General features: G+C 44.9%; 1 protein-coding gene across 1 annotated transcript in view; it reads right to left on the bottom strand.

The window, feature by feature from the left end:
• Nucleotides 1-15,486: 15,486 nt before the first annotated feature.
• LOC137360029 (serine/threonine-protein kinase A-Raf-like) overlaps nucleotides 15,487-21,151 on the bottom strand; it is a gene marked incomplete at its 3' end in the record, with an annotated part of 29,690 nt that continues 24,025 nt past the window's right edge. The window contains exons 4-7 of the mRNA XM_068025612.1: nucleotides 20,957-21,059; nucleotides 18,446-18,591; nucleotides 18,185-18,277; nucleotides 15,487-15,622 (exon numbers count right to left, since the gene is read on the bottom strand). Coding sequence (XP_067881713.1) covers nucleotides 15,487-15,622; nucleotides 18,185-18,277; nucleotides 18,446-18,591; nucleotides 20,957-21,059 — 478 coding nt within the window. The remainder of the gene's footprint in view (nucleotides 15,623-18,184; nucleotides 18,278-18,445; nucleotides 18,592-20,956; nucleotides 21,060-21,151) is intronic.

Raw genomic sequence — 21,151 nt, 5'->3', positions numbered from 1 at the left:
CTCACTGTCCAGTAAACACCAATACTCAGTAACACAGAGTCTCACTGTCCTGTAAACACCAATACTCAGTAACACAGAGTCTCACTGTCCTGTAAACCCCAATACTCAGTAACACAGAGTCTCACTGTCCTGTAAACACCAATACTCAATAACACAGAGTCTCACTGTCCTATAAACACCAATACTCAGTAACACAGAGTCTCACTGTCCTATAAACACCAATACTCAGTATCACAGAGTCTCACTGTCCGATAAACACCAATACTCAGTAACACAGAGTCTCACTGTCCAGTAAACACCAATACTCAGTAACACAGAGTCTCACTGTCCTGTAAACACCAATACTCAGTAACACAGAGTCTCACTGTCCTGTAAACACCAATACTCAGTAACACAGAGTCTCACTGTCCAGTAAACACCAATACTCAGTAACACAGAGTCTCACTGTCCTGTAAACACCAATACTCAGTAACACAGAGTCTCACTGTCCGATAAACACCAATACTCAGTAACACAGAGTCTCACTGTCCAGTAAACACCAATACTCAGTAACACAGAGTCTCACTGTCCGATAAACACCAATACTCAGTAACACAGAGTCTCACTGTCCAGTAAACACCAATACTCAGTAACACAGAGTCTCACTGTCCTGTAAACACCAATACTCAGTAACACAGAGTCTCACTGTCCTATAAACACCAATACTCAGTAACACAGAGTCTCACTGTCCTATAAACACCAATACTCAGTAACACAGAGTCTCACTGTCCAGTAAACACCAATACTCAGTAACACAGAGTCTCACTGTCCAGTAAACACCAATACTCAGTAACACAGAGTCTCACTGTCCTATGAACCCCAATACTCAGTAACACAGAGTCTCACTGTCCTGTAAACACCAATACTCAGTAACACAGAGTCTCACTGTCCAGTAAACACCAATACTCAGTAACACAGAGTCTCACTGTCCTGTAAACACCAATACTCAGTAACACAGAGTCTCACTGTCCTATAAACCCCTATACTCAGTAACACAGAGTCTCACTGTCCGATAAACACCAATACTCAGTAACACAGAGTCTCACTGTCCTGTAAACACCAATACTCAGTAACACAGAGTCTCACTGTCCTGTAAACACCAATACTCAGTAACACAGAGTCTCACTGTCCTATAAACCCCAATACTCAGTAACACAGAGTCTCACTGTCCTGTAAACACCAATACTCAGTAACACAGAGTCTCACTGTCCTATAAACCCCAATACTCAGTAACACAGAGTCTCACTGTCCTATAAACACCAATACTCAGTAACACAGAGTCTCACTGTCCAATAAACACCAATACTCAGTAACACAGAGTCTCACTGTCCTATAAACACCAATACTCAGTAACACAGAGTCTCACTGTCCTGTAAATCCCAATACTCAGTAACACAGAGTCTCACTGTCCTATAGACACCAATACGCAGTAACACACAGTCTCCCTGTCCTATAAACACCAATACTCAGTAACACAGAGTCTCACTGTCCTATAAACCCCAATACTCAGTAACACAGAGTCTCACTGTCCTATAAACACCAATACTCAGTAACAGAGTCTCACTGTCCTATAAACACCAATACTCAGTAACACAGAGTCTCACTGTCCTATAAACACCAATACGCAGTAACACACAGTCTCCCTGTCCTATAAACACCAATACTCAGTAACACAGAGTCTCACTGTCCTATAAACCCCAATACTCAGTAACACAGAGTCTCACTGTCCTATAAACACCAATACGCAGTAACACACAGTCTCCCTGTCCTATAAACACCAATACTCAGTAACACAGAGTCTCACTGTCCTATAAACCCCAATACTCAGTAACACAGAGTCTCACTGTCCTATAAACACCAATACTCAGTAACAGAGTCTCACTGTCCTATAAACACCAATACTCAGTAACACAGAGTCTCACTGTCCTATAAACACCAATACGCAGTAACACACAGTCTCCCTGTCCTATAAACACCAATACTCAGTAACACAGAGTCTCACTGTCCTATATACCCCAATACTCAGTAACACAGAGTCTCACTGTCCTATAAACACCAATACTCAGTAACACAGAGTCTCACTGTCCTATAAACACCAATACTCAGTAACACAGAGTCTCACTGTCCTATAAACACCAATACACAGTAACACACAGTCTCCCTGTCCTATAAACACCAATACTCAGTAACACAGAGTCTCACTGTCCTATAAACACCAATACTCATTAACACAGAGTCTCACTGTCCTATAAACACCAATACGCAGTAACACACAGTCTCCCTGTCCTATAAACACCAATACTCAGTAACACAGAGTCTCACTGTCCTGTAAACACCAATACTCAGTAACACAGAGTCTCACTGTCCTGTAAATCCCAATACTCAGTAACACAGAGTCTCACTGTCCTATAAACACCAATACTCAGTAACACAGAGTCTCACTGTCCTGTAAATCCCAATACTCAGTAACATAGAGTCTCACTGTCCTATAAACCCCAATACTCAGTAACACAGAGTCTCACTGTCCTGTAAACCCCAATACTCAGTAACACAGAGTCTCACTGTCCTGTAAATCCCAATACTCAGTAACACAGAGTCTCACTGTCCTGTAAACACCAATACTCAGTAACAGAGTCTCACTGTCCTATAAACCCCAATACTCAGTAACACAGAGTCTCACTGTCCTGTAAATCCCAATACTCAGTAACACAGAGTCTCACTGTCCTGTAAACACCAATACTCAGTAACAGAGTCTCACTGTCCTATAAACCCCAATACTCAGTAACACAGAGTCTCACTGTCCTGCAAACACCAATACTCAGTAACAGAGTCTCACTGTCCTAAAACACCAATACTCAGTAACTCAGAGTCTCACTGTCCTATAAACACCAATACTCAGTAACACAGAGTCTCACTGTCCTGTAAACACCAATACTCAGTAACCGAGTCTCACTGTCCTATAAACACCAATACTCAGTAACAGAGTCTCACTGTCCTATAAACACCAATACTCAGTAACAGAGTCTCACTGTCCTATAAACCCCAATACTCAGTAACACAGAGTCTCACTGTCCTGCAAACACCAATACTCAGTAACAGAGTCTCACTGTCCTATAAACACCAATACTCAGTAACTCAGAGTCTCACTGTCCTATAAACACCAATACTCAGTAACGCAGAGTCTCACTGTCCTGTAAACACCAATACTCAGTAACAGAGTCTCACTGTCCTATAAACACCAATACTCAGTAACAGAGTCTCACTGTCCTATAAACACCAATACTCAGTAACAGAGTCTCACTGTCCTATAAACACCAATACTCAGTAACACAGAGTCTCACTGTCCTGTAAACACCAATACTCAGTAACACAGAGTCTCACTGTCCTATAAACACCAATACTCAGTAACACAGAGTCTCACTGTCCTGTAAACACCAATACTCAGTAACACAGAGTCTCACTGTCCTATAAACACCAATACTCAGTAACACAGAGTCTCACTGTCCTGTAAACACCAATACTCAGTAACAGTCTCACTGTCCTATAAACACCAATACTCAGTAACACAGAGTCTCACTGTCCTATAAACCCCAATACTCAGTAACACAGAGTCTCACTGTCCTATAAACCCCAATACTCAGTAACACAGAGTCTCACTGTCCTGTAAATCCCAATACTCAGTAACACAGAGTCTCACTGTCCTGTAAACACCAATACTCAGTAACACAGAGTCTCACTGTCCTATAAACCCCAATACTCAGTAACACAGAGTCTCACTGTCCTATAAACCCCAATACTCAGTAACACAGAGTCTCACTGTCCTATAAACCCCAATACTCAGTAACACAGAGTCTCACTGTCCTATAAACCCCAATACTCAGTAACACAGAGTCTCACTGTCCTGTAAATCCCAATACTCAGTAACACAGAGTCTCACTGTCCTGTAAACACCAATACTCAGTAACACAGAGTCTCACTGTCCTGTAAATCCCAATACTCAGTAACACAGAGTCTCACTGTCCTGTAAACACCAATACTCAGTAACACAGAGTCTCACTGTCCTATAAACCCCAATACTCAGTAACACAGAGTCTCACTGTCCTATAAACCCCAATACTCAGTAACACAGAGTCTCACTGTCCTGTAAACACCAATACTCAGTAACACAGAGTCTCACTGTCCGATAAACACCAATACTCAATAACACAGAGTCTCACTGTCCGATAAACACCAATACTCAGTAACACAGAGTCTCACTGTCCTATAAACACCAATACTCAGCAACAGAGTCTCACTGTCCTATAAACACCAATACTCAGTAACACAGAGTCTCACTGTCCTATAAACACCAATACTCAGTAACAGAGTCTCACTGTCCTGTAAACACCAATACTCAGTAACACAGAGTCTCACTGTCCTATAAACACCAATACTCAGTAACACAGAGTCTCACTGTCCGATAAACACCAATACTCAGTAACACAGAGTCTCACTGTCCTGTAAATCCCAATACTCAGTAACACAGAGTCTCACTGTCCTGTAAACACCAATACTCAGTAACACAGAGTCTCACTGTCCTATAAACCCCAATACTCAGTAACACAGAGTCTCACTGTCCTATAAACCCCAATACTCAGTAACACAGAGTCTCACTGTCCTGTAAACACCAATACTCAGTAACACAGAGTCTCACTGTCCGATAAACACCAATACTCAGTAACACAGAGTCTCACTGTCCTATAAACACCAATACTCAGTAACACAGAGTCTCACTGTCCGATAAACACCAATACTCAGTAACACAGAGTCTCACTGTCCTATAAACACCAATACTCAGTAACACAGAGTCTCACTGTCCTATAAACACCAATACTCAGTAACAGAGTCTCACTGTCCTGTAAACACCAATACTCAGTAACACAGAGTCTCACTGTCCTATAAACACCAATACTCAGTAACACAGAGTCTCACTGTCCGATAAACACCAATACTCAGTAACACAGAGTCTCACTGTCCTGTAAATCCCAATACTCAGTAACACAGAGTCTCACTGTCCTGTAAACACCAATACTCAGTAACACAGAGTCTCACTGTCCTATAAACCCCAATACTCAGTAACACAGAGTCTCACTGTCCTATAAACCCCAATACTCAGTAACACAGAGTCTCACTGTCCTGTAAACACCAATACTCAGTAACACAGAGTCTCACTGTCCTGTAAACCCCAATACTCAGTAACACAGAGTCTCACTGTCCTGTAAACACCAATACTCAGTAACACAGAGTCTCACTGTCCAGTAAACACCAATACTCAGTAACACAGAGTCTCACTGTCCTATAAACCCCAATACTCAGTAACACAGAGTCTCACTGTCCTATAAACACCAATACTCAGTAACACAGAGTCTCACTGTCCTATAAACACCAATACTCAGTAACACAGAGTCTCACTGTCCAGTAAACACCAATACTCAGTAACACAGAGTCTCACTGTCCAGTAAACACCAATACTCAGTAACACAGAGTCTCACTGTCCTATAAACCCCAATGCTCAGTAACACAGAGTCTCACTGTCCTGTAAACACCAATACTCAGTAACACAGAGTCTCACTGTCCAGTAAACACCAATACTCAGTAACACAGAGTCTCACTGTCCTGTAAACACCAATACTCAGTAACACAGAGTCTCACTGTCCTATAAACCCCAATACTCAGTAACACAGAGTCTCACTGTCCGATAAACACCAATACTCAGTAACACAGAGTCTCACTGTCCTGTAAACACCAATACTCAGTAACACAGAGTCTCACTGTCCTGTAAACACCAATACTCAGTAACACAGAGTCTCACTGTCCTATAAACCCCAATACTCAGTAACACAGAGTCTCACTGTCCTGTAAACACCAATACTCAGTAACACAGAGTCTCACTGTCCTATAAACCCCAATACTCAGTAACACAGAGTCTCACTGTCCTATAAACACCAATACTCAGTAACACAGAGTCTCACTGTCCAATAAACACCAATACTCAGTAACACAGAGTCTCACTGTCCTATAAACACCAATACTCAGTAACACAGAGTCTCACTGTCCTGTAAATCCCAATACTCAGTAACACAGAGTCTCACTGTCCTATAAACACCAATACGCAGTAACACACAGTCTCCCTGTCCTATAAACACCAATACTCAGTAACACAGAGTCTCACTGTCCTATAAACCCCAATACTCAGTAACACAGAGTCTCACTGTCCTATAAACACCAATACTCAGTAACAGAGTCTCACTGTCCTATAAACACCAATACTCAGTAACACAGAGTCTCACTGTCCTATAAACACCAATACGCAGTAACACACAGTCTCCCTGTCCTATAAACACCAATACTCAGTAACACAGAGTCTCACTGTCCTATAAACCCCAATACTCAGTAACACAGAGTCTCACTGTCCTATAAACACCAATACTCAGTAACACAGAGTCTCACTGTCCTGTAAACCCCAATACTCAGTAACACAGAGTCTCACTGTCCTGTAAACACCAATACTCAGTAACACAGAGTCTCACTGTCCTATAAACACCAATACACAGTAACACACAGTCTCCCTGTCCTATAAACACCAATACTCAGTAACACAGAGTCTCACTGTCCTATAAACACCAATACTCATTAACACAGAGTCTCACTGTCCTATAAACACCAATACGCAGTAACACACAGTCTCCCTGTCCTATAAACACCAATACTCAGTAACACAGAGTCTCACTGTCCTGTAAACACCAATACTCAGTAACACAGAGTCTCACTGTCCTGTAAATCCCAATACTCAGTAACACAGAGTCTCACTGTCCTATAAACACCAATACTCAGTAACACAGAGTCTCACTGTCCTGTAAATCCCAATACTCAGTAACATAGAGTCTCACTGTCCTATAAACCCCAATACTCAGTAACACAGAGTCTCACTGTCCTGTAAACCCCAATACTCAGTAACACAGAGTCTCACTGTCCTGTAAATCCCAATACTCAGTAACACAGAGTCTCACTGTCCTGTAAACACCAATACTCAGTAACAGAGTCTCACTGTCCTATAAACCCCAATACTCAGTAACACAGAGTCTCACTGTCCTGTAAATCCCAATACTCAGTAACACAGAGTCTCACTGTCCTGTAAACACCAATACTCAGTAACAGAGTCTCACTGTCCTATAAACCCCAATACTCAGTAACACAGAGTCTCACTGTCCTGCAAACACCAATACTCAGTAACAGAGTCTCACTGTCCTATAAACACCAATACTCAGTAACTCAGAGTCTCACTGTCCTATAAACACCAATACTCAGTAACACAGAGTCTCACTGTCCTGTAAACACCAATACTCAGTAACAGAGTCTCACTGTCCTATAAACACCAATACTCAGTAACAGAGTCTCACTGTCCTATAAACACCAATACTCAGTAACAGAGTCTCACTGTCCTATAAACACCAATACTCAGTAACACAGAGTCTCACTGTCCTGTAAACACCAATACTCAGTAACACAGAGTCTCACTGTCCTATAAACACCAATACTCAGTAACACAGAGTCTCACTGTCCTATAAACACCAATACTCAGTAACACAGAGTCTCACTGTCCTGTAAACACCAATACTCAGTAACACAGAGTCTCACTGTCCTATAAACACCAATACTCAGTAACACAGAGTCTCACTGTCCTGTAAACACCAATACTCAGTAACAGAGTCTCACTGTCCTATAAACACCAATACTCAGTAACACAGAGTCTCACTGTCCTATAAACACCAATACTCAGTAACAGAGTCTCACTGTCCTATAAACACCAATACTCAGTAACACAGAGTCTCACTGTCCTGTAAACACCAATACTCAGTAACACAGAGTCTCACTGTCCTATAAACACCAATACTCAGTAACACAGAGTCTCACTGTCCTATAAACACCAATACTCAGTAACACAGAGTCTCACTGTCCTGTAAACACCAATACTCAGTAACACAGAGTCTCACTGTCCTGTAAATCCCAATACTCAGTAACACAGAGTCTCACTGTCCTATAAACCCCAATACTCAGTAACAGAGTCTCACTGTCCTGTAAATCCCAATACTCAGTAACACAGAGTCACACTGTCCTATAAACCCCAATACTCAGTAACACAGAGTCTCACTGTCCTGTAAACACCAATACTCAGTAACACAGAGTCTCACTGTCCTATAAACCCCAATACTCAGTAACAGAGTCTCACTGTCCTATAAACCCCAATACTCAGTAACACAGAGTCTCACTGTCCTATAAACCCCAATACTCAGTAACACAGAGTCTCACTGTCCTGTAAATCCCAATACTCAGTAACACAGAGTCTCACTGTCCTGTAAACACCAATACTCAGTAACACAGAGTCTCACTGTCCTATAAACCCCAATACTCAGTAACACAGAGTCTCACTGTCCTATAAACCCCAATACTCAGTAACACAGAGTCTCACTGTCCTATAAACCCCAATACTCAGTAACACAGAGTCTCACTGTCCTATAAACCCCAATACTCAGTAACACAGAGTCTCACTGTCCTATAAACCCCAATACTCAGTAACACAGAGTCTCACTGTCCTGTAAATCCCAATACTCAGTAACACAGTGTCTCACTGTCCTGTAAACACCAATACTCAGTAACACAGAGTCTCACTGTCCTGTAAATCCCAATACTCAGTAACACAGAGTCTCACTGTCCTGTAAACACCAATACTCAGTAACACAGAGTCTCACTGTCCTATAAACCCCAATACTCAGTAACACAGAGTCTCACTGTCCTATAAACCCCAATACTCAGTAACACAGAGTCTCACTGTCCTGTAAACACCAATACTCAGTAACACAGAGTCTCACTGTCCGATAAACACCAATACTCAATAACACAGAGTCTCACTGTCCGATAAACACCAATACTCAGTAACACAGAGTCTCACTGTCCTATAAACACCAATACTCAGTAACAGAGTCTCACTGTCCTATAAACACCAATACTCAGTAACACAGAGTCTCACTGTCCTATAAACACCAATACTCAGTAACAGAGTCTCACTGTCCTGTAAACACCAATACTCAGTAACACAGAGTCTCACTGTCCTATAAACACCAATACTCAGTAACACAGAGTCTCACTGTCCGATAAACACCAATACTCAGTAACACAGAGTCTCACTGTCCGATAAACACCAATACTCAGTAACACAGAGTCTCACTGTCCTATAAACACCAATACTCAGTAACACAGAGTCTCACTGTCCGATAAACACCAATACTCAGTAACACAGAGTCTCACTGTCCTATAAACACCAATACTCAGTAACACAGAGTCTCACTGTCCGATAAACACCAATACTCAGTAACACAGAGTCTCACTGTCCTATAAACACCAATACTCAGTAACACAGAGTCTCACTGTCCGATAAACACCAATACTCAGTAACACAGAGTCTCACTGTCCGATAAACACCAATACTCAGTAACACAGAGTCTCACTGTCCGATAAACACCAATACTCAGTAACACAGAGTCTCACTGTCCTATAAACACCAATACTCAGTAACACACAGTCTCACTGTCCTGTAAATCCCAATACTCAGTAACACAGAGTCTCACTGTCCTGTAAACACCAATACTCAGTAACACAGAGTCTCACTGTCCTATAAACCCCAATACTCAGTAACACAGAGTCTCACTGTCCTATAAACCCCAATACTCAGTAACACAGAGTCTCACTGTCCTGTAAACACCAATACTCAGTAACACAGAGTCTCACTGTCCGATAAACACCAATACTCAGTAACACAGAGTCTCACTGTCCTGTAAACCCCAATACTCAGTAACACAGAGTCTCACTGTCCTGTAAACACCAATACTCAGTAACACAGAGTCTCACTGTCCTATAAACCCCAATACTCAGTAACACAGAGTCTCACTGTCCGATAAACACCAATACTCAGTAACACAGAGTCTCACTGTCCGATAAACACCAATACTCAGTAACACAGAGTCTCACTGTCCTATAAACACCAATACTCAGTAACACAGAGTCTCACTGTCCGATAAACACCAATACTCAGTAACACAGAGTCTCACTGTCCGATAAACACCAATACTCAGTAACACAGAGTCTCACTGTCCTATAAACACCAATACTCAGTAACACAGAGTCTCACTGTCCTATAAACACCAATACTCAGTAACACAGAGTCTCACTGTCCTATAAACACCAATACTCAGTAACACAGAGTCTCACTGTCCTATAAACACCAATACTCAGTAACACAGAGTCTCACTGTCCTATAAACACCAATACTCAGTAACACAGAGTCTCACTGTCCTGTAAACACCAATACTCAGTAACACAGAGTCTCACTGTCCAGTAAACACCAATACTCAGTAACACAGAGTCTCACTGTCCTATAAACCCCAATACTCAGTAACACAGAGTCTCACTGTCCTATAAACACCAATACTCAGTAACACAGAGTCTCACTGTCCTATAAACACCAATACTCAGTAACACAGAGTCTCACTGTCCAGTAAACACCAATACTCAGTAACACAGAGTCTCACTGTCCAGTAAACACCAATACTCAGTAACACAGAGTCTCACTGTCCTATAAACCCCAATACTCAGTAACACAGAGTCTCACTGTCCTGTAAACACCAATACTCAGTAACACAGAGTCTCACTGTCCTATAAACACCAATACTCAGTAACACAGAGTCTCACTGTCCTATAAACACCAATACTCAGTAACACAGAGTCTCACTGTCCTGTAAACACCAATACTCAGTAACACAGAGTCTCACTGTCCAGTAAACACCAATACTCAGTAACACAGAGTCTCACTGTCCTATAAACCCCAATACTCAGTAACACAGAGTCTCACTGTCCTATAAACACCAATACTCAGTAACACAGAGTCTCACTGTCCTATAAACACCAATACTCAGTAACACAGAGTCTCACTGTCCAGTAAACACCAATACTCAGTAACACAGAGTCTCACTGTCCAGTAAACACCAATACTCAGTAACACAGAGTCTCACTGTCCTATAAACCCCAATACTCAGTAACACAGAGTCTCACTGTCCTGTAAACACCAATACTCAGTAACACAGAGTCTCACTGTCCAGTAAACACCAATACTCAGTAACACAGAGTCTCACTGTCCTGTAAACACCAATACTCAGTAACACAGAGTCTCACTGTCCTATAAACCCCAATACTCAGTAACACAGAGTCTCACTGTCCGATAAACACCAATACTCAGTAACACAGAGTCTCACTGTCCTGTAAACACCAATACTCAGTAACACAGAGTCTCACTGTCCTGTAAACACCAATACTCAGTAACACAGAGTCTCACTGTCCTGTAAACACCAATACTCAGTAACAGAGTCTCACTGTCCTGTAAACACCAATACTCAGTAACACAGAGTCTCACTGTCCTGTAAACACCAATACTCAGTAACAGAGTCTCACTGTCCTGTAAACACCAATACTCAGTAACACAAGAGTCTCACTGTCCGGTAAAACCCAATACTCAGTAACACAGAGTCTCACTGTCCTGTAAACACCAATACTCAGTAACACAGAGTCTCACTGTCCTATAAACACCAATACTCAGTAACACAGAGTCTCACTGTCCTATAAACCCCAGTACTCAGTAACACAGAGTCTCACTGTCCTATAAACCCCAATACTCAGTAACACAGAGTCTCACTGTCCTATAAACCCCAGTACTCAGTAACACAGAGTCTCACTGTCCTATAAACCCCAATACTCAGTAACACAGAGTCACACTGTCCTATAAACACCAATACTCAGTAACACAGAGTCTCACTGTCCTGTAAACCCCAATACTCAGTAACACAGAGTCTCACTGTCCTGCAAACACCAATACTCAGTAACACAGAGTCTCACTGTCCTGTAAACACCAATACTCAGGAACACAGAGTCTCACTGTCCTGTAAACACCAATACTCAGGAACACAGAGTCTCACTGTCCTATAAACACCAATACTCAGTAACACAGAGTCTCACTGTCCTATAAACACCAATACTCAGTAACACAGAGTCTCACTGTCCTATAAACACCAATACTCAGTAACACAGAGTCTCAGTGTCCTGTAAACACCAATACTCAGTAACACAGAGTCTCACTGTCCTATAAACACCAATACTCAGTAACACACAGTCTCACTGTCCTGTAAACACCAATACTCAGTAACACAGAGTCTCACTGTCCTATAAACACCAATACTCAGTAACACAGAGTCTCACTGTCCTATAAACCCCAATACTCAGTAACACAGAGTCTCACTGTCCTATAAACCCCAATACTCAGTAACACAGAGTCTCACTGTCCTGTAAATCCCAATACTCAGTAACACAGAGTCTCACTGTCCTGTAAACACCAATACTCAGTAACACAGAGTCTCACTGTCCTATAAACCCCAATACTCAGTAACACAGAGTCTCACTGTCCTATAAACCCCAATACTCAGTAACACAGAGTCTCACTGTCCTATAAACCCCAATACTCAGTAACACAGAGTCTCACTGTCCTATAAACCCCAATACTCAGTAACACAGAGTCTCACTGTCCTATAAACCCCAATACTCAGTAACACAGAGTCTCACTGTCCTGTAAATCCCAATACTCAGTAACACAGAGTCTCACTGTCCTGTAAACACCAATACTCAGTAACACAGAGTCTCACTGTCCTGTAAATCCCAATACTCAGTAACACAGAGTCTCACTGTCCTGTAAACACCAATACTCAGTAACACAGAGTCTCACTGTCCTATAAACCCCAATACTCAGTAACACAGAGTCTCACTGTCCTATAAACCCCAATACTCAGTAACACAGAGTCTCACTGTCCTGTAAACACCAATACTCAGTAACACAGAGTCTCACTGTCCGATAAACACCAATACTCAATAACACAGAGTCTCACTGTCCGATAAACACCAATACTCAGTAACACAGAGTCTCACTGTCCTATAAACACCAATACTCAGTAACAGAGTCTCACTGTCCTATAAACACCAATACTCAGTAACACAGAGTCTCACTGTCCTATAAACACCAATACTCAGTAACACAGAGTCTCACTGTCCTGTAAATCCCAATACTCAGTAACACAGAGTCTCACTGTCCTGTAAACACCAATACTCAGTAACACAGAGTCTCACTGTCCTATAAACCCCAATACTCAGTAACACAGAGTCTCACTGTCCTATAAACCCCAATACTCAGTAACACAGAGTCTCACTGTCCTGTAAACACCAATACTCAGTAACACAGAGTCTCACTGTCCGATAAACACCAATACTCAGTAACACAGAGTCTCACTGTCCTGTAAACCCCAATACTCAGTAACACAGAGTCTCACTGTCCTGTAAACACCAATACTCAGTAACACAGAGTCTCACTGTCCTATAAACCCCAATACTCAGTAACACAGAGTCTCACTGTCCTGTAAACACCAATACTCAGTAACACAGAGTCTCACTGTCCAGTAAACACCAATACTCAGTAACACAGAGTCTCACTGTCCTATAAACCCCAATACTCAGTAACACAGAGTCTCACTGTACTATAAACACCAATACTCAGTAACACAGAGTCTCACTGTCCTATAAACACCAATACTCAGTAACACAGAGTCTCACTGTCCAGTAAACACCAATACTCAGTAACACAGAGTCTCACTGTCCAGTAAACACCAATACTCAGTAACACAGAGTCTCACTGTCCTATAAACCCCAATACTCAGTAACACAGAGTCTCACTGTCCTGTAAACACCAATACTCAGTAACACAGAGTCTCACTGTCCAGTAAACACCAATACTCAGTAACACAGAGTCTCACTGTCCTGTAAACACCAATACTCAGTAACACAGAGTCTCACTGTCCTATAAACCCCAATACTCAGTAACACAGAGTCTCACTGTCCTATAAACACCAATACTCAGTAACACAGAGTCTCACTGTCCTGTAAACACCAATACTCAGTAACACAGAGTCTCACTGTCCTGTAAACACCAATACTCAGTAACACAGAGTCTCACTGTCCTGTAAACACCAATACTCAGTAACAGAGTCTCACTGTCCTATAAACACCAATACTCAGTAACACAGAGTCTCACTGTCCTATAAACCCCAGTACTCAGTAACACAGAGTCTCACTGTCCTATAAACCCCAATACTCAGTAACACAGAGTCACACTGTCCTATAAACACCAATACTCAGTAACACACAGTCTCACTGTCCTGTAAACACCAATACTCAGTAACACAGAGTCTCACTGTCCTATAAACACCAATACTCAGTAACACAGAGTCTCACTGTCCTATAAACCCCAGTACTCAGTAACACAGAGTCTCACTGTCCTATAAACCCCAATACTCAGTAACACAGAGTCACACTGTCCTATAAACACCAATACTCAGTAACACAGAGTCTCACTGTCCTGTAAACCCCAATACTCAGTAACACAGAGTCTCACTGTCCTGTAAACACCAATACTCAGTAACACAGAGTCTCACTGTCCTGTAAACACCAATACTCAGGAACACAGAGTCTCACTGTCCTATAAACACCAATACTCAGTAACACAGAGTCTCACTGTCCTATAAACACCAATACTCAGTAACACAGAGTCTCACTGTCCTATAAACACCAATACTCAGTAACACAGAGTCTCAGTGTCCTGTAAACACCAATACTCAGTAACACAGAGTCTCACTGTCCTATAAACACCAATACTCAGTAACACACAGTCTCACTGTCCTGTAAACACCAATACTCAGTAACACAGAGTCTCACTGTCCTATAAACACCAATACTCAGTAACACAGAGTCTCACTGTCCTATAAACCCCAGTACTCAGTAACACAGAGTCTCACTGTCCTATAAACCCCAATACTCAGTAACACAGAGTCCCACTGTCCGATAAACACCAATACTCAGTAACACAGAGTCTCACTGTCCTGTAAACACCAATACTCAGTAACACAGAGTCTCACTGTCCTGTAAACCCCAATACTCAGTAACACAGAGTCCCACTGTCCGATAAACACCAATACTCAGTAACACAGAGTCTCACTGTCCTGTAAACACCAATACTCAGTAACACAGAGTCTCACTGTCCTCTAAACCCCAATACTCAGTAACACAGAGTCACACTGTCCTGTAAACCCCAATACTCAGTAACACAGAGTCTCACTGTCCTGTAAACCCCAATACTCAGTAACACAGGGAGTTGCTGTCATGGAGCTCCCATTTTCTATCCTGAGTGGTTGTTTTAAGGCTGTCTGAGGCTGGGCAGTGCCTCCAGCTGATTGGGTCTCTGCACGTAACGTGTGAATCCCTCACCTCTATGACACTCATGTTGACTGGTGCTGTGGTGCTGGACATGTGCACGTTGGGCGTGGAGGTTGAACGTTGGCGCTGGAGCTGCCCTTCGGCAGGTGGGCAGGGACATGGGAAAGTGAAGGCGGGTGGTGTGAGCCTGCAAGGCGAAGGAGAAGCAGGTTAGTGTCAGGCCCGTCGGTGAGAAGGCTGTAATCAATTCCACTGACCTGCAATGCACCCTGTCAGCTGAAGATCCACAGCAACGCCTGCACACCCTCTCTCCCACCTCCACCCATTCCGCCCGCTCTCCCGGTTTCTGCAAATGCTCGCACACAACTTAAGCAAGGAGTCAGGAGGGCTAAAAGGGGTCATGAAAAGTCATTGTCAAACAGGATTAAGGATAATCCCAAGGCTTTTTATACATATATAAAGAGCAAGAGGGTAACCAGGGAAAGGGTTGGCCCACTCAAGGACAGAGATGGGAATCTATGTGTGGAACCAGAGGAAATGGGCGAGGTGCTAAATGAGTACTTTGCATCAGTATTCACCAAAGAGAAGGACTTGGTGGATGATGAGCCTAGGGAAGGGAGTGTAGATAGTCTCAGTCATCTCATTATCAAAAAGGAGGAGGTGTTGGGTGTCTTGCAAAGCATTAAGGTAGATAAGTCCCCAGGGCCTGATGGGATCTACCCTAGAATACTGAGGGAGGCAAGGGAAGAAATTGCTGGGGCCTTGACAGAAATCTTTGCATCCTCATTGGCTACAGGTGAGGTCCCAGAGGCCTGGAGAATAGCCAATGTTGTTCCTTTGTTTAAGAAGGGTGGCAAGGATAATCCAGGAAATTATAGGCCGGTGAGCCTTACGTCAGTGGTAGGGAAACTATTAGAGAGGATTCTTCGGGACAGGATTTACTCCCATTTGGAAACAAACTAACTTATTAGCGAGTTTCAGCATGGTTTTGTGAAGGGGAGGTCGTGTCTCACTAATTTGATTGAGTTTTTTGAGGAAGTGACGAAGATGATTGATGAAGGAAGGGCAGTGGATGTTGTCTATATGGACTTCAGTAAAGCCTTTGACAAGGTCCCTCATGGCAGAATGGTACAAAAGGTGAAGTCACACGGGATCAGAGGTGAGCTGGCAAGATGGATACAGAACTGGCTCTGTCACAGAAGACAGAGGGTAGCAGTGGAAAGGTGCTTTTCTGAATGGAGGGATGTGACTAGTGGTGTTCCGCAGGGATCAGTGCTGGGACCGTTGCTCTTTGTAGTATATATAAATGATTTGGAGGAAAATGTAACTGGTCTGATTATTAAGTTTGAGGACGACACAAAGGTTGGTGGAGTTGCGGATAGTGATGAGGATTGTCAGAGGATACAGCAGGATATAGATCGGTTGGAGACTTGGGCGGAGAAATGGCAGATGGAGTTTAATCCGGACAAATGTGAGGTAATGCATTTTGGAAGGTCTAATGCAGGTGGGAAGTATACAGTAAATGGCAGAACCCTTAGGAGTATTGATAGGCAGAGAGATCTGGGCGTACAGGTCCACAGGTCACTGAAAGTGGCAACGCAGGTGGATAAGGTAGTGAAGAAGGCATACGGCATGCTTGCCTTCATCGGTCGGGGCATAGAGTATAAAAATTGGCAGGTTATGCTGCAGCTGTACAGAACCTTAGTTAGGCCACACTTAGAATATTGCGTGCAATTCTGGTCGCCACACTACCAGTAGGACATGGAGGCTTTGGAGAGGGTACAGAAGAGGTTTACCAGGATGTTGCCTGGTCTGGAGGGCATTAGCTATGAGGAGAGGTTGGATAAACTTGGATTGTTTTCACCTGAACGATGGAGGTGGAGGGGTGACATGATAGAGGTTTACAAAGTTATGAGCGGCATGGACAGAGTGGATAGTCAGAAGCTTTTTCCCAGGGTGGAAGAGTCAGTTACTGGGGGACATAGGTTTAAGGTGAGAGGGGCAAAGATTAGGGGGGATGTGCGAGGCAAGTTCTTTACACAGAGGGTGGTGAGTGCCTGGAACCTGCTGCCAGGGGAGGTGGTGGAAGCAGGTACGATAGCGACGTTTAAGAGGCATCTTGACAAATACATGAATAGGATGGGAATAGAGGGATACGTGCCCCGGAAGTGCAGAAGGTTTTAGTTTAGGCAGGCATCAAGATTGGCGCAGGCTTGGAGGGCCGAATGGCCTGTTCCTGTGCTGTTCTTTGTTCACACAGGTTTTTCATGAACCACTCCCCCACCCTCGCGCAGCTCCCTGTCTTCCCGGGCAGCCCCAAGATGGCTGCACGCGTCAGCTGTCGCTCTCTCCGAGCCTGGAGCACATAACCCTCGGCTCGACGCTCCCGGGTCATTATCACGTCGCGGTTCGTGGGAGCTTGCTGTGCACAAATTGGCCGCCATGTCTCCCACGTTCCAACAGAGGCCACGCTTCAAAAAAAAAACTCAGTGACTGACGGGTTTAACATCTCACCCGAAAGACAGTACCTCCGATAGTGCAGCACTCTTGTCGGTCTGGCACCGGGGGGAAAGGAGGAGCCTGGACTATTGAGTTCAAACCCGCGGCCACATGACTCAGAAGAGAGAGGTAGGCAGCTGTGCTCCATGAACTCTTCTCACCATCCAGTGTCGAACTAATCGACTGCGAGTTACAGCAAGGATATCAGACGGTTTCTCTAACAGTAAACAGACATCCAACGCGTTCTCACCTTCCGGACGACTGAGGGGTCAGGAGTTGGTCCATCTGGGCTGTGGGCATCGGTGAGAGCGAGTGCTCCTCGTAGGGACCGGGAGAAGCCGGGCTGCAAACCAACGGTAGAGAATCAGATCACACCAGGGCTAGATCAGTACTCACTATCACCACACACGCTCCCCCCCCTCAACCAAAACCACCTCCCTCAACCAGCATACTCACTATCCCCCAGCCTCCGCCGCTCCACCCCACCCTGGTCCCTCCCTTTCGTACTCACTATTTGCCCAGGTCCAAGCACACCGTTGGCACTTTACTGCTGCAGTGCTCGTGGAACTTGTGGCCGCAGGTCTGGCAGCGGAAGCCATGGAACAGGAACTTCAGGCAGAAGTCGCAGAACGCCAGGTTGAAGAACGTCTTCCGGACCTGCAGGAGGAGAGGAATCGCCAGCCAGGTTACTGCGCCATCCGCTTCCCGCCTCGCCGCTTCTCTGCCCGGTCTGGGGGAGGTGACGGGGGGTGTGGGGGGGGGGACACACCAGCTACCCCGCCTGCCCTGGAGCCTCACCCCGAGGTCCTTCACAACACACTGCAAACCAGCCGGGTGTCTTGAGATGAGAGCACCACTGCGTGTACCTACGTACACACACACATGCCCCATATCAGTGTTAAACTTCAGTTGCCACCTGCCAGCCCATCTGATCCAAATGCAGAAATACAAGAAGTCCTATATGCAGCTCAGAAAGTCACCATTCAGTCCCTCATTGAAAGAGTGACCCAATTCGCCCCTCTGCATTCCTGCTCCTTCCCCACTGTCCTCAAAGTAGGTTTTCCCGTTCAAATATATATCCAATTCCTTTGAAGTCTCTCTGTAAATATTTTACCGTTCTCCTTAATTCAACGTCCCCGGCAGATTCGGCCGGTTCACGGCGAGTTACAGTGGAGCAGATCACGGTGCGGGGCAGGGGGCGGGCCTCGACGTTACCGAGGGTCTGGGGCTCAACCCGACACCCTGGGCAGCACAGTGGCGCAGTGGTTAGCACCGCAGCCTCACAGCTCCAGCGACCTGGGTTCAATTCTGGGTACTGCCTGTGCGGAGTTTGCAAGTTCTCCCTGTGTCTGCGTGGGTTTTCTCCGGGTGCTCGGGTTTCCTCCCACAGCCAAAGACCTGCAGGTTGGTCGGTAAATTCGCCGTTGTAAATTGCCCCGAGTATAGGTCGGTGGTCGGGAAATATATAGGGACAGGTGGGGATGTGATGGGAATATGGAATTAGTGTAGGATTAGTATAAATGGGTGGTTGATGGTCGGCACAGACTCAGTGGGCTGAAGGGCCTGTTTCAGTGCTGTATCTCTAAAACTAAACTCTCCCAGTCTGCCTCTACACCATCACTCGTGCTCGCTGCTTTTGACTTTTCAGCCACCTTCTGTTGTCAGTTCCCCCCGCCCGAGTGTGCTCACGCTCAGCGCGTGTCCGGGGTCACACATGCAGCAGGGATTTGCTCGGATGGGTGTCGGGAATGGGGGGGGGGTGCGTGGGGAAGATGTGGAGGACGCGGCCACTGCAGCAATCCAGAGACACACTCCCATTATCCAGGTTCACACTCCAGTACCGGCTCACTGCCACCTCCTCAAAGCCAACTTGTACTGGCCAGGGACACCCACGTCCCATGAATGTGACGAGCCACATGTCGGTCCGAGCTATTTTTTTTTCTTGGCGGGGGGTGGGGGGGGGGGGGGGGAGAGGGGTGGCAAGTTTACAATTTTGTACATTTCAATCAGATTCTCCCCTCAGCCTTCTCTGTTCCAAGGAGAACAACCCCAGCCTATCCAATCTTTCCTCACGGCTGCATTTTTCCAGTCCTGGCAACATCCCCGTAAATCTCCTCTGTACCCTCTCTAGTGCAATTACATCCTTTCTGTAATGAAGTGACCAGAACTACACACAGTACTCAAGCTGTGGCCTAACCAATGAGTTATACAGTTCCAGCATAACCTCCCTGGCTCTTATATTCCATACCTCGGCTAATAAAGGAAAGGATTCCATATGCCTTCTTAACCACCTTATCGACCTGTCCTGCTACCTTCAGGGATCTGTGGACATTCGCTCCAAGGTCGCTCACTTCCTCGACACCTCTCAGTATTTTCCCATTAATGGTGTATTCCTTTGCCTTGCTTGACCTCCCTGAATGCATCACCTCACACTTCTCCAGGTTGAATTCCATTTGCCACTTTTATGCTCAATCGATATCTTCCTGCAGCCTCCAGCTACCCTCCTCGCTCTCGACCACACGGCCAATCTTTGCGTCGTCTGCAAACGTCTTGATCGTGCCCCCTACATTTACGTCCAAATCGTTCACATGCACCACCAAAAGCAGGGGCACCAGTACTGAGCCCTGCGGAACGCCAGTGGAAACAGCCCTCCAGTCGCTAAAACACCCGTCAACAATTACCCTTCGTTTCCTGCCACTGAGTCAATTCTGTATCCACCTTGCTGCATTTCCCAGGATCCCATGGGCTTTTATTTTTTTTTTTAAACCAGTCTGCCGTGTGGGACCGTGTCAAAAGCCTTGCTCTTGCCTCTGAGTCAGAAGGCTGCGGGTTCAACCTGCAATCCAGAGGCTCGAGCCCCATAATCCAGGCTCAACACTCCCCGGGAGTCAGTTTTGAGGGAGGGCTGCACTCTTGGAGGTTCCACCTTTCAGGAAGAGATGTTGAACCCACTGGGTATTTCGGGAATGGCCGGGTAACGCAACGGGTGGGGGAGCTGGACGCCGATCAGCTCGGGACTTACAAAGTTGTGCATTGACAAGGGGACTTCATCAAGCACCTCCACCATGAGCTCCTCGCCCACCAGGGGCGTGATGTCGGTCGACCAGTCGGTCAGCTTCTTGTGGCTGAAGGGAGAAAGAAGAGAGACAGGCGTCAGTGGTTACAAGGACAACACACGGCCCCCCCCTGCCGATTCGCCTGCCTCGCACTGCACTGT

The sequence above is a fragment of the Heterodontus francisci genome, unplaced genomic scaffold, assembly GCF_036365525.1.
Source record: "Heterodontus francisci isolate sHetFra1 unplaced genomic scaffold, sHetFra1.hap1 HAP1_SCAFFOLD_594, whole genome shotgun sequence".
Lineage (NCBI taxonomy): Eukaryota > Metazoa > Chordata > Chondrichthyes > Heterodontiformes > Heterodontidae > Heterodontus > Heterodontus francisci.
This window is presented reverse-complemented; position numbering and strand designations above follow the sequence as displayed.